The sequence below is a fragment of the Papio anubis genome, chromosome 19, assembly GCF_008728515.1.
Source record: "Papio anubis isolate 15944 chromosome 19, Panubis1.0, whole genome shotgun sequence".
Lineage (NCBI taxonomy): Eukaryota > Metazoa > Chordata > Mammalia > Primates > Cercopithecidae > Papio > Papio anubis.
Genome location: NC_044994.1, coordinates 71,420,645 through 71,434,957, shown reverse-complemented (window position 1 = coordinate 71,434,957; position 14,313 = coordinate 71,420,645). Strand labels below are relative to the sequence as shown.

Here is a 14,313-nt window from a genome sequence, read left to right as displayed (position 1 = left end):
GGTTCCGCTGCCTCCCGAAGCTGACCTCTCTTAGCCTTCCAGGAAAACGCAGTCTTGGTTCTGGTGTACACGTGAGGGTGGCACACGTAACTGCCCGATAGCTTTTCCCCCCGACAGGCAGAACCTCTGGTAATCAGCCTGTGGGTGCATTTTTCTAATTACTCAAAATCACCCTAAAAGGCACAAACACTAAGAGGGTTATTCGCAGAAGCTCAACCTCTTTTGCAGAAACTATCACTTTATACATTCAAGATTTTGGAATATTCTATTACTGGGGTTGAGAACCACCAAGGAGGTTTCAAAAAGTCACTTTGAAACCAAGGAAGAGCTTCCAGTGCATTCTGCGTGGACAGCTCCGCTCTCAGCAGAGGGAGGCGATGGGCACGTGCTGGCCGCCTCGGGGCTGAATAGTCCAAGGCTCTGTTAGGCCCTGACTGGGGCCAGCTGGAGGAAAGCAAGGGCTTAACCAACTCCCCCACTCGCTGAGAGCCGAGATCTCCCCCAGAACACTGGCCTCTGCGCTCTCCTCACACCACCGCACGTGGGACCTTCCCTGCTCCCTGACAGCTGAGGGCTCCTGACGCCTGCGGGGTCTCCTCCCGCTCCCCCAGAATGCTGGCCTCCTGTGCTCTCCTCACACCACCGCACGTGGGCTCTTTGACAGTGTTCTCAGGCTCACTTCAAATATTGTCAAGCGCAGAAGACCGGGGGATAGATGCTTACTAATTGTTTAGGTGGTGATGACTTCTCTAGTCCTTTAACTCAACCTGAACACCTCTGAGCAAAAGAAATTGGAATTCTTGCATTTTGTAAAGTCCTAAATGAAAAACGTTTCTGAAACATGAGAACAGTAATTGCTGTAAAAGTTCCAAGTTTCATATTTTAACTCATGGCCAGGTAATATTTTCCCACCCAAACATGAAGTAGGGAGCTTGGGTGGGGAAAAGGGGAAGAGCAGCTTCAAGAAGCAGGGAGAGACGGCGAGAACCTGCGGCTTTCCACACACACACTTCCTCGCCAGAGGACTGTCAAATGGCATGTGACTGTGTGTGTGGCCAAAGCCTCACCCAGGATATTCCTCTCAGCAAAAACATTTGGCACTAGCAGGAGTTCCTTCTCCACCTCGCCCGGATGAACATTTCTGAGCCGCTTCAGTTACAGGGCCTGGGAACTATCCGGCGTCTCGCAAATTTCTACAGCAGGTTTTCACCTAAACATAGAAGAAAGGGACGAGCTCTACTGGCAAGATGCCCTTCCAACGGCGAACGGCCGCGTCTACACAGCCTTCCCAACACGAGGCTCGTCTCACAGACGATCCAATTACACCCAACTGCAAACACACTCCAAGAACAAAGCGGAATCTTCCATGCATGTCATGAACCACTCGCAGATGCCTGTCCAGCAAAAAAAAATACGGCTTTATTGGATCTATTTCCTAACTACAGCTGACACAGACATCAAACGTTTCCTTTTCGATGGCAGTCCCCTGAGAGAGGCTGCATGTGACTCCCAGGATGCCGGGTGCAGGGTACCCAGCTGCAGGCAGGACGCGGCCACACGTCTTCACGGTTGTGTGCAGACTGACGGGATGGCCTTCAGGGTGTTTCCTTCTGTGAGGGAGACACAAGAGACGCGATCGTGCGGAGTGCACGTTACAGGCCGTTCCTTCTGCAGGAGCCCTTTCTCCATCCATCAGTGGCGTTCACAGCCGGAGCCTCCACCCGCAGGTGCAGTTCAAGCAGGTTCCATGAGGGGGCATTAATTCCTAAGGCACGAGTTCAGGTCAACCGTGTTTTAATGAATAAACCATGCTTTTGGGTTATATGGAACAATAGATCACTGCGAGTAATCATACGTAATAAGCAGTTAATTGTACAAAGTGCCACAGCAAAGCCTACATGAACCAATCTGTTAACCGTAACTCATCTGAAAACACTACGCGGGGCTGAGCGTTCATTAAAGCGTCGTTTTTGGTATCGGTTTTCTTAGATGAAGCAGAGAGTGGTAAGGCTTCTGTGAAACAATCATCTTATAACTGAACAAATATGTTACACTCATGTTGCATGTTATTTACAATCCCTTTCTAATGCTGCCGTCTGGTAACCTACAGCTACTGTGAATCACAGCTCCTGGCTTTCTGGGGTCCTCCTCGAACTGCACGCGACGAGAAAATGCACAGCCGTCCAAGGTGGCAATGGACGCCAGCAAGAGCAGCGCCTGGAGCCCCAGATGCAGGTTCCAAAACGGATGCCGGTTATTGCTGACAGGGAAGCCCTCCCGGGCGAGGACGCATCGGCTCTTTTATTATTTATCCATAAATAGATGCCTAGATATGTACACACATGCAAATGCAGTCTATCCTGTAGCAGGTTTTTCTGCTTTTGTCCAGTAACCTATTGATGTGCTATTCAACTTACTTGTGCCATGTTCGAAGCCAGATTAAAAACAAAGATGCTAGCATGCGACTATGAACAGGCCTACGGTTTCGACTGCACAGACAAGGGAAGCGTGTTACAGAACAGCTGAGATGACAGACTGGAAGATTCTAGAACACACTGGGTGAGGCAGCAAGGTTGTACGTGACAGCCCAGAAAACGTTCCAAACGTAGGAGACTCGTATGCGGGTCCTCCCGCAGCCTGCCAGTGTTCTCTTCGTTCATACAAAGGGTAAAACCTCACAATGAAATGTGTTTACAGTTTCTGCTCCTACAAATACTCCTACAGTAGCAAATCCAATGCTCAGTTCTACGATGCCCTGTCGGGTTAAATAAGGCACTTCCAGTATTGAACCCCAGGGCTGCGAGAAGGGCTGGGCTTGGGGTCAGACTGCATGTGGGCCGTTCCCATGAAAGGCCCCTGCACGGTGGGTCTCCTGTCTCAGCCCAGCCACCTCCCTTCTGTTGTCGTGAGATGACTTCTCCTCCAGGAGACACAGTGGCCTCCCTTCTTCCGGGCTTTCCTTCTTGGTGGAGAGCCACGTCGTTGCACGTATTAATGTTCAGCTCCTAGCATTCAGCCAACTGGAGGTTCCGAGTGGTACCAGCTGTGTGTTCAGTTTATTTATTCAAAAGTCTCTGTCTGCTGAAGTCAGCACAGCCCCGCTGAACCGAGTGCTCCAATGTGGCAACTAGGAGTGGGTGCTCGTGCTGGAGAGGTCATTTCGTATTATTTCATTTACTGCAAGAAAAGAAAAATTGAGAAAGTATTAGGCAAACACGCCTCTCCAGCAAGTATCTATAAACATCAAAGAAACGCCCCCAGCCCTGCTTCTCGTCAGTGATGCTAACGCCTGTGACAAGGCGTCCCCCCCAGGAACCTGCATTTCCTCCTCGGTCCCACCCTGGTCCATGAGTGTCGTGAACCAGCGCCTGGCTGCCTCGGCAGAGAGCTGGGGTCGCCAGGTTTCTGCTGGCAGAAACCCACCCTCGTCCGTAGCACGGTGCCAGCACGTCTCTGACGGCCAAAGTGCAGGTGCCAGGTGCTGGCCACGAAGCTGCAAAGATGCCACGGATGTCTCTCCACAGACCCAGCAACCCGCGGGTCCACACCAGCACTTCCGTGGGGTCAGCACCAGTGTTGCCTGAGCCTCCCTCTCAGGCTCTTCCTGATTTTTATTTCCCTTTGGACGGCGGTGTCCCTGAGTCCCCCACACACTGGTGATGTCCCCGTCACCTGGACGGCGGTGTCCCTGAGTCCCCCACACACCGGTGATGTCCCCGTCACCTGTGACTTCTGGCAGATGGAGAGGAAACAAGCGGCACTGAGAGGGCCTTTGTGAGCTGCCGGCATCCCCGCTCCACCCACCTCCTGCCGCGGCTGCCCTGATGGGCGCTGAGATAGGGAATGTGCCCCCAGCACTGTCACCACGTCCCATCTCCCTCCCAGGTTCTGGCAGGGCGTGCGCTGACGTCACGGAACTGCCCGGGCTTCCCTCTGCCCTGGGCTGGAGCTCCCAGAGCCCAGATAAGCCCCATGTGTTTCTGCAAAGGCCCCGGCCTGTCTCAGGGCGGCTTTTCCTGGAGCAATTAGTGGGTGTGCATTTCATCACCCCACTCACTTCCCTAAATTCCCTTTCAACAACCCCCCTGACTATTTTTAAGAATAACAATAACAAAACACAGATGGAGAACCAGGAACTGTGTCATGGAAACTGATAACAGGGACGCACTGGCACTGAGCTCCAGGAGGAATCCTGGCTGCAAACACACACCCGAGGCCGGCTCGCCCAAGGGCTGTGGGGCCAGAGACCGGGCAAGTGAAGGTGCCCCACACGCCCAGCCCCACCTGCAGCACCTCCTGACGCGGTGCCCACACAGGGTCCCGACTCCGTCCTGTGTGGGAGCTCAGCCTCCATAAAGACACAGGCACACGTGGGCTCCCCGCCAGCCCTGCTCAGAGGCCCCGCTGAACCTGGCCCCTGCCCAGGACGGGACCTGGCGCTCAGCTACAGGACACAGAGCCAGGCTCTCTGCAGAGGGCTCCGCCCCCGGTGTGGAAGGCACCAGGAGCCCGGGCTCCCGCCCTCCGTGTGACTCTTCACAAACACTAATGAGGATTCCCCAGCAGGGCCCAGGTGCTCCTGGACGGGCATGCAGGACCCGACTTGTCCGGAGTGCGCGCGGCAGCTCCTACGCCACAGGCACTTTCCGTGACACTCGGGCGGCGCCACAGGGCCTCGGCACAATGCAGAGAGGAAGAGGGCTCTGCTCTGTAAGAGGTCGAACGGCCCCACCCAAACGCCCTGGGCTGCTGGTTCCTCAGCGTCCTGGCGCCCACCGTGCTGCTGAGCGCAGCGTCCCCCAGGAGCCCCACGCCCTGCTGTGCTCGGCACCTGTGGCACGAGACGGGGATGCCCCAGAATTTGAGACCAGTTAACTCTCTTCCCATTGCACTGGTTCAGCCTTGCAACAAAAGACATCTGCAAGGAGGCAGGAGGAGCCACCTGCTCAGGAGGGAGACACGGCGGGGATTCCGGGAGCTCAGAACAGGCCCCACCTGTGGGAGGGCGGCTGCTCAATGCATGAAGAGGGCCGGGCTTAGGTCCTCACCCAGCCCCGGCCCGTGGAGCTCCAGAAGAAAGGACTCCAGTCAGAATAGCGATTGTGGGGTCGAAAGAGGCCTAAATGATACAAACGGGAAAGATGGGGACACGACAAGGAACTAATGAAGCCATGGGTGGGTCATGAAGGGTAACAGTGACAGGGACAGGAGGGAGGCCCGAGAGGCAATGATGAAGGGGACAGAAGGGAGGTCTGAGGGGTAGTAATGGTGGGACGTGGGGAGGCCTGAGGGGTAATAATGGTGGGACGTGGGGAGGCCTGAGGGCAATAGTGAGGGGACAACGTGGACACGGCATCTCAGGTCTCCATCGTGTTTGTGGGACAGGCTGCCTGCATGACAGCCGAGGGGCATGTCTGCTGAGGGGTGAAAGGGGAAGCGGTGCGGCAGTGGGGCTTCCCCTTGCTGCCCACGGGCACCTGAGCCTTGGTGGGAGAGCCTGGTGGGGGGCGGGAAAGTTCCTCGGTGTGTCCCCTAGCCACCCAGGTTCCCGCCGGAGACCACCACAGCCTCCTTTGCTCTCTCTGCCTCTGTCTGCGGCTGCTGAGCCCTTGGGAGGGGAGGGGAGGAGGGCCGGCCTCGTGAGAGCTGTCGGGGCCTAAGGAGCCAGCAGCCTGCACCCCACTCCTGTGGGCTGGCAGTGCGTGTCAGCTGACCCTGTCCCAGCGCCGGGTCAAGTGTGTTCCACAAGGTCTCAGACACTGCAGGGACACACGGCTGGGATCGGACACAGCCCAGGCACCCTCCAGTGCCTTCCCGACGCCCCATAGCAGCAGCTGACAGAGAGCAGGAGAGACAACCCCGATGCCACTCAGCAGAGGACGGCACAGCAACCGAACCGCCGAGGCCAGTGCCACTCAGCAGAGGCCAGTGCCACTCAGCAGAGGACGGCACAGCAACCGAACCGCAGAGGACGGCACAGCAACCGAACCGCAGAGGACGGCACAGCAACCCAACTGCAGAGGAGGCCGCGCTGCCCAACCGTCCACACCGCGGAGAAGAGCCCTGCGTGGAGCTGCACTCACCCCGCAGACGCGGCCTGTGCTGCAACCCTGAGGAAAGCCACAGCTTCCCCTTTCACAGGTGGACAACGGGCCCATCCCGGGGGTCGGTCTGAGGCCACGTGGCTCGCTGGCGCTGGGCTGAAAGACAGTACGGGACCCCCCCACTCCTTCCCGCCACGAGCACTTCTGACCCATGAGGTCAGCCACAGCTGCCCAGCTCTGCCCTTGCTATTCTGGGGGCGGCTTCCTTGGGTATGGTTGCTGGTGACACCTACGGTTTCCCATACCAGCTCTCGGCTGATAATTTCCATCTTCTTATTCAGCTTTTCCACAGACACACAGGGTTTTTTCCCTTCACGGCGCATTTTGAATTGCAGGTAACATGTGACCCTCACGGCGTGTGGGAGAACCTGAAAGAGGAAACTCACTTTGCTTAACGTCAGATGTCCCCGCAACAGGATGTGGTGAGCTGTTACACCACAATTTCATTTAATAAGGAAGGTTTTTTTCCCCTTATATTAGATTTTTCTCTAAAATGCTCCTCAGGTGGAAACTATTGTTTTTTCCTAAAACTCGAGTGTGGCGTTTTGAATCCTTGCTGCGGGCCGAGTGCCTCCCTGGAGGCCATATGCACACACCCACACTCACACCCACCTCTCCACACACATCTGGAATAGAGTGAAGGAGGAAATCAGTATATTTTTAAATATAAAAACTGCCAAGTCCACGGGCAGGCGTGGCTCTCACTGCCCCACCTGTGGATCTTCTCCGTGCCCCTGCTGGGGCCACACAAGCTCTCACTGGCTGTGCGTAAACAAGCCGTAGGCGAGATGCCTTTCTCAGTCAAGTATTCGACCTTCACATAACCAGTTTCTTCTTTTTGATCATCATTTTGAAAGAAAGTTGACATTTAAACTTCACCCTATAGTGAGCTACCCAAAGTTCACCTCTTAAGTTTCACGCAGGAGTTTCGTTTCTCTACGCTGAGAACGATGAGAGCCAGAACGGAGCTGTGAGGGCCTGAACGTTGTTTGATATATTTTGCCCCCTCTCTGCCTGGCTTGGAAGCAACATTTTTCTGCATTTCTGAATGCTTGGTTTCTGAAAGCGATTAAGGATCTTACATTTTAAGGAATGAACAAACCACCCTTTTCCCCAGCAGTTACGCAGCCCTGCCTGGCCCTCCAGGTACCTGCCTGGCCCTCGGGGCACCTGCCTGGCCCTCCGGGCACCTGCCTGTCTGCTCCTGGCAACAGTCCCAGGAGGGGCAAAGGCAGGCACTGTAGTCACCCATTCTGTCCATGGGACCACGGAAGGCTCAGAGAGTGGGAATGGCCGCCTGGGACCCCAGAGCTGACAGGGCGGGGCTAACCCTCACTGGGGTCTGAGCTCGCTGGCTCTGCTGGGCCCTGCAGTCGCCTGCCCCCAGATCCTCTCAGATGGTGGCCTGGGGCCCCACTGGACAAAGCCACAGTGTTAGATGTGCGTTTGTTCTTTCAGTACTTACTAGGAAAGTCGTGGAAAGCTGGAATGGGCCTACTGGCTGGTGCCTGGGGGGGCGACTCAGACCCTGGGACAGGAGGGTTCCCACCCTGCCCGGCCAGCTCCTGGCCCCAGATGCCCATCCTCTCTCCTCCATATCTGCCCCGCTGTCCCTTCCCTCTCTGGTCCTCCCTGTTTCACCTGCAGGGTGCTCAGAGCCCGGAACTTGGTGTGTCTGAGGTGAGGGAAGGCTGGGGTTGGGGGGTGCGTTTACTACCACTTTCCTTTCCTGCGGTGTGCGCCTTTTAACACAAACAAAACACACACATATACCAGCAGATGCCCCCCCGCCCACAAACACACCGGCAGATGCCCCCCCACACACATCTGTAGATCTATTCCCCCCCACACACAAAACAAGCACATCAGCAGACGTCCCCCACACAAAACACACAGACATAGACATCAGTGGATGTACCCCCACAAAAATCAGCAGACACCACACACAAATCAGCAGATGTCCCCTACACACACACACAACACACACACATCAGTGGACGCCCTCCCCGCCAACAGACACACACATCAGCAGACTTTACACACACACACACACACACAGACACCAGTGGACGCCTCCCACACACACACAGTCTTCTGCTACTTGGCTATACTTATTTTTCAGCTTCTATTTCTCCGTACAATGCTCTTTTTAAACATTTTATGTGGGGCTGGGGAGGCAGGTGGCCAGTGGAGGAGGACGCCGCTACAAGCCGCCAGCTTCCTGGGCTATGCTGAGAGAGCCACTGACACGCCGGGTGACCTCCCCCTGCTCTGAATCAACACTGAGATGCACCGGTCGCCGGAGGCATGGGCCACAGAGGCAGCAATACCACGCCTGACACCTGCCACCGGCCCCTGCCTCCCAGACCCATCAGGTTCCTGATCACGATCATTCCCTCCATCCTCGCCTTCCTGGGGCAGCCGCCATGTCTGAATGAGCTCTGCCAACACTCATTTATCTCGGCCCATCCAGGACTTTATCACCAACTGTCCTACCCGCCCGCGAGCAGCCGCACGCAGTTCAGGCTGTGACTAACAGGGCCTCTGGAATAAAGTGAAAATAATCCCGCTTTTAAGCTGCAAGAGGAAAGACTCATGACGGAAAGTCCACAGACAGAGACCCAGGATCCTGAAATGCAGCACGGCCCCACATGTTCTGAGAGTAAAACTTAAAACATACAAGCCCTGGGAGGAAAAGCAATTCTAAAACATGGCAGAAACAATGTAAAAAATCTTGGCGGCCGGGCGTGGTGGCTCAAGCCTGTAATCCTGAAATTCTTTGGGAGGCCGAGGCGGTGGATCACGAGGTCAGAGGATCGAGACCATCCTGGCTAACATGGTGAAACCCCGCTCTACTACTAAAAAATACAAAAACTAGCCGGCTGCGGTGGCGGGCGCCTGTAGTCCCAGCTACTCCGGAGGCTGAGGCAGGAGAATGCATGCGAACCTGGGGAGGCTGGGAGCTTGCAGTGAGCCGAGATCGCCGGGCCACTGCACTCCAGCCTGGGTGACACAGCGAGACTGGCCTCAAAAAAAAAAAAAAAAAAAAAAAAAAATCTTGCTGTTGTTTGTTTTAAAAATTGACCTAAGACTGGGCGTGGTGGCTCACACCTGTAATCCCAGCACTTTGGGAGGCCAAGGCAGGAGGATCACTTGAGGGCCAAAAGTTCAAGACCAGCCTGGGCAATGTAGTGAGACCCCATCTCTACAAACAAATGTAAAAATGAGCCAGACATGGTGGTGTGCACCTGTGGTCCCAGCTACTTGGGAAGCTGAGGTGGGAGGATGGCTTGAACCCAGGAGGTCGAGGCTGCAGTGAGTTGAGATTGCACCACTGCACTCCAGCCTGGGTAACAGAGCAAGACCGTCTCAAAAAAAAAAAAAAAAAAAAAAAAAAAAAGCCCGATCTCCTGTTTTCCAGGAGAGCCCGAGCCTTGTGAGGGTTTTCCAGATGGTAGTGAAAGAACCTGGAAGTCAGCAGTTCCTGAGGATTTTCTGACTCTTCTCAGACTGAAATTCTCCCACTTTCCTGCTGCCTTGTTCAAACCACTGCTCGGAGATCTGGGAGCAACCACCAGCCACTGGAGGCTCTGAGGCCTGAGGCGAGGTCTTTGCACCTGAACGCTCTGGTAGAACAAGGTTTAGCCAAAGGGGGCCTGGAAGGGCCCATCCTCGCCTTCTGCCCAGTCCTGCAGGGCTCAGGGCACGTCCTGGGGGCTAATCTGTGGGAAGGAGTTTGACTGAGACCCCGCTCTGCTCTGTGCATGGGTGGACCCTTCCGCATCTCCCACGGAGAAAAAACTTCCTCCTGGATCGGAGCCCACGTCGGGGATAAGGTGCCTCCTGCCTGCACTGTGGGCACTGGCCGCCTTGTTGCAGAATCACCGGCCACTGCTGAGGGACACTGGGTGCCAGGGGTCCTGACACCCCCAGAGCACCCAGCACAGCTCTCCTTGGAGCTGGCTGCTACCCTTAGTCTTGTTTTGAAGACAGGACTGGGTGGTCAGGTCAGCCCATCCTCACGCCACGGCGAGCAGCAGGGGCAGGAGCAGCCTTGCTGTGTGCCACACCCCGGGCAGTGAGCAGTGGCTCCTTGGGGAATCTCAGATTTTTCCAGGTCTGTTTTCTATACGGCTGAATGATGTGGCGGAATGTTTGTCAAGGACACCCCCTCGGGTGCTTGGATCTGCCTCTTTCACGAGCAAGACGGGGGTGCCAGGCACTTCCTGGTGAACCCTCAGTTACCGCCCATCAGAACAGAAGCAGGCAGTGCAACACAGGCTGGGCCCGGGGGCTCCATCGCCCTTTACACGGCCACGCTCAGCTTCCAGATGTCCTACTGTGCGCGTGTGCCCCTCCTTCACGTTTCTGGGGTTCATGCGAACATTAGTGTTGTCCTTCCCTTTCTGACTCAAAGAATTGACTGTGCCTGTCACTGGACGCAGCGGCTGCCATGAGTGTCGACCGGGAAAGTGATGGGAAAAGCTGTTTGGACACAGCTGAGCTGCCTCTATCTGGTCACCTGCACGCCAGGCCCATGCAGTCTGCTCTGTCCCTGTCCCTGGCAGAGCCCATCTGGGAGCGGTAGTGACCATGCCAGCTGGAGACCCACTGAGCACTAGGGTGCCGCACAGACGACGACGCCCTCAGGCTACAGGCAATGAAGAGCCGGGAGAGGCAGCACTAGAATTGTTTTTAGGAACTGGATTTGGGTTTAAAGAATAAGCAATGTGGTTCAGCCATGCTAACCCAAATACATTGTTTAATCCTTGCATTTAAAAAGTTTAAGTAGCACAGATGAAGGCCATAACTTGCATAAAAGATTTTTATGTCGGCCGGGCGCGGTGGCTCAAGCCTGTAATCCCAGCACTTTGGGAGGCCGAGACGGGCGGATCACGAGGTCAGGAGATCGAGACCATCCTGGCTAATGCGGCGAAACCCCGTCTCTACTAAAAGAAATACAAAAAACTAGCCGGGCGAGGTGGCAGGCGCCTGTAGTCCCAGCTACTCGGGAGGCTGAGGCAGGAGAATGGCGCAAACCCATGAGGCGGAGCTTGCAGTGAGCTGAGATCCGGCCACTGCACTCCAGCCTGGGCAACAGAGCGAGACTCCGTCTCAAAAAAAAAAAAAAAAGATTTTTATGTCAAGTTTTAAAAAGCGTATTTGTTCATATAGGTACCAACTAACTTAATTGCATAAAACACATTTAAAAGCATCTTCCCTCTTTTTCAATGGTTATATCAGTTCCAATCAAGAAACCAATTGTGCTACGAATATTAAAGTCTAACAGTATTTATCTATGACCGCTTAGCAAACTGGACAGTTTGGCAAGGACACAGGCCTCAGAATTCTCAGACATCAGAACGTCCTGCAGGACTGCTCCTTCTTTAGAGCTGTCATTTTCCTTTACACTAAAGCAATACAGGAAACAAAAAAGGTTGTCATGATGCCACCCACGCCCTCTGGGGGCATGTTCCCATCGCCACTTCCTGTGGCAGTGTCCCCGTCCGCCTCACTTTCTGTTCAGCAGGCTCCCTTCTAAGGCCCACCGTCCCACTGGACACGGCGTAATGAAACCTGCAGCAGGAACGCAATTGTCCCCAGCTTATTCCACTTTCCTCTGAGGGACAGAAAAGTGCATATTTTTCATAGAGGACAAGTCATCAAAAATAACTTTTTAAAAAGAGCAAAACAAAACAGGAAAGACATTCTCCTCGATTCCTATAACTAAGAGATAATTATAAAAAGTATTTGCTAACCTTCCCAGAAAATACACCTTTAGCTAAAGTTAGTCTTGTAACCTAAGAGGGTAATAATTTGGGTAGGACACAGATAGAAACAGAAATATCTCAGGCCAAATCCTATTCTTAAATAACTAACTTCTAAGATGTCTCCCAATGACGTCTGCTGTACTCAGCTCTGACAATATCTAATAATTCCTGGAGTAAGAATGCCACTTGATGGTGGTTGAAAACCTTAATGAACATATGGATTTTCATTACAAGGGGCATGATAGATGTATTTGCCAACTCTTTTATGGTTTCAATGAATTGCTGAATACACAGCTTTCAATTTTTCCATCTGACATACACATTTAGACTTATATGGCTCTCGTTTAAGGTATTACAGTAGATATGAGCTAAGTACATAAAAATATGGTTAAAGCCACAAATTAGAGATCAGAAAATAGGAAGCGAAGAAGAAAACGCTTTTGTTCCACTGTACGTATATTGTGTCTGATGCAAAGAGCCGGCTTCGGTGTGTGCACCAAGGAAACTGAAGAGGCTGCCTCTCATGTGGGTTTTTTAATTTTTTGAGAAGAAGTAAACTCTTAGAAAGTCTACCATAAATGTTTCCTCCTTCACAAGCAAATATCTGGATTTTCCATAACCTCCTATGTGTAGCCACCACCATGGCCTCCTTGGTCCACCCTAAACTGCCTGCCCCTGCCAGGCGCCTGGCGCTTGGCTGAGAAACGGGGCCAGAACAAGGGCGATTCTGCCACCCCACAGCCGAGGAACCACCACGTTCTCAAAAGGCAGGGTCGCGGCGTCTCTAGAATCCTTCTTTACGATTCTGCATTTTTCAAAGATGCTTTGTAAAGCAGTGGAAAATAACAGCTTCTCAAGTTTCATTAAAAAGTACGTTCTCAAGTCCGGGACCTATTTCAGCCTTCACTTATTTTTATCTTTTTCATCGCAATAAGCCACGGCCACAGGGCCTGCTATTTTTGGAAGGCGAGGACGGGACAACAGAGGGATGGCGTGACAAGTCACGGTTTTCATAAAACAGGACCCTCATCTGGACGCAGCTGGCGCTGGGGAGCGGGACCGCCACTCAGGACGTCAGCCACTAAGACAGAATAATTTTCCTACCTTAACTGCCTGCTTCCTTATTTAGCCTGAATGTTGCACGAATGCAAACGCCGCGTGGAAACTCCGGGTTCAGGTACAGGACCACGTGCCCGGGAGATTCCGACAGGCTGTCCTTCCGCCCCCCGCTGTGACAGCACGCGGGCGTCTGTTTCCATGGATCTGGTCCACCGTCTTATCTGTGCCAAACTGCCATTCCAGTCACTCACTGGGATCATTAAACCACCACCCGCAGTTTCCAGGGTTTCTTTGTTCTAGGAAATACATGTCCCCGAATTATGAAAATTCCCAAACAGAATTAACAGAATTGAAAAAATAAAAGTGTTAAAGCTCCTTTTAAAGAAGAAAAAACGAATGGACCCCGAGGAGAGTGACGGGTTGGGCCTGGTGAGGTTCTGCTTCCTCCTGTCCCTCCGCTACAGAAACATACAATTCTTCCTCCTGCCTGTTCCGGGGGAGACGGGCACTTGGTGTGAACCGGCACTGACCAGGCAGCCTCCTCTGTAGGGTGGCGGAGAGGGTCAAGATAAAATGTCACCATGTGAAGTGTGTAGCAGCAGGAGGTCAAAAGCTCCATCGGCAACTCAGAAGCCAACGCGCCCCTGGTGCCCAGCCAGGCTGCAGGGGTGTAAGCCTTGCCCCACCTGAGCCCCTATCCACCACCACCGCCCGCCCACCACCACCACAGGTATCCTGTTGGCCAGGGACTCCCAAAGGAGGCGGCTGGAGACCACCACTCCTGTGGGATGGGAAACTTGCCTTCCTTCTTTTTTTCTTTTTTTTTTTTTTTTTTTTTTTTTGAGACGGAGTCTTGCTGTGTCACCCAGGCTGGAGTGCAGTGGCGTGATCTCGGGTCACTGCAATCTCCCATGTTCAAGCGATTCTCCTGCCTCAGCCTCCTGAGTAGCTGGGATCACAGGAACCTGCCACCACACCCAGCTAATTTTTGTATTTTAGTAGAGATGGGGTTTCGCCATGTTGGCCACACTGGTCTCGAACTCCTGACCTCGTGATAGACCCCCCTCCTCGGCCTCCCAAAGTGCTGGGATTACAGGCGTGAGCCACTGTGCCTGGCCTGCCTTCTTATTTATTTTTAGAATCAGGGTCTTGCTTTGTCTGTTGCCCAGGCTGGAGTGCAGTGGAATGATCTCAGCTCACTGCAGCCTCGACCTCCCAGGTTCAAGCAATCCTCCCTCCTCAGCCTCTCAAGTAGCTAGGACCACAGGTGCATGCCACCACATCTGGCTAGTTTTTAAATTTTATAGAGACAGGGTCTTGCTATGTTGCCCCAGCTAGTCTCCAACTCCTGGGCTCAAGTGATCCTCTGGCCTCAGCCT

General features: G+C 53.7%; 1 protein-coding gene across 1 annotated transcript in view; it reads right to left on the bottom strand.

Moving 5' to 3' along the window:
• Positions 1-1,393: 1,393 nt before the first annotated feature.
• The window catches only part of NFATC1 (nuclear factor of activated T cells 1), a 117,082-nt gene continuing 104,162 nt past the window's right edge, over positions 1,394-14,313 (bottom strand). The window contains exon 18 of the mRNA XM_031658650.1: positions 1,394-3,177. Coding sequence (XP_031514510.1) covers positions 3,128-3,177 — 50 coding nt within the window. The 3' untranslated portion in view covers positions 1,394-3,127. The remainder of the gene's footprint in view (positions 3,178-14,313) is intronic.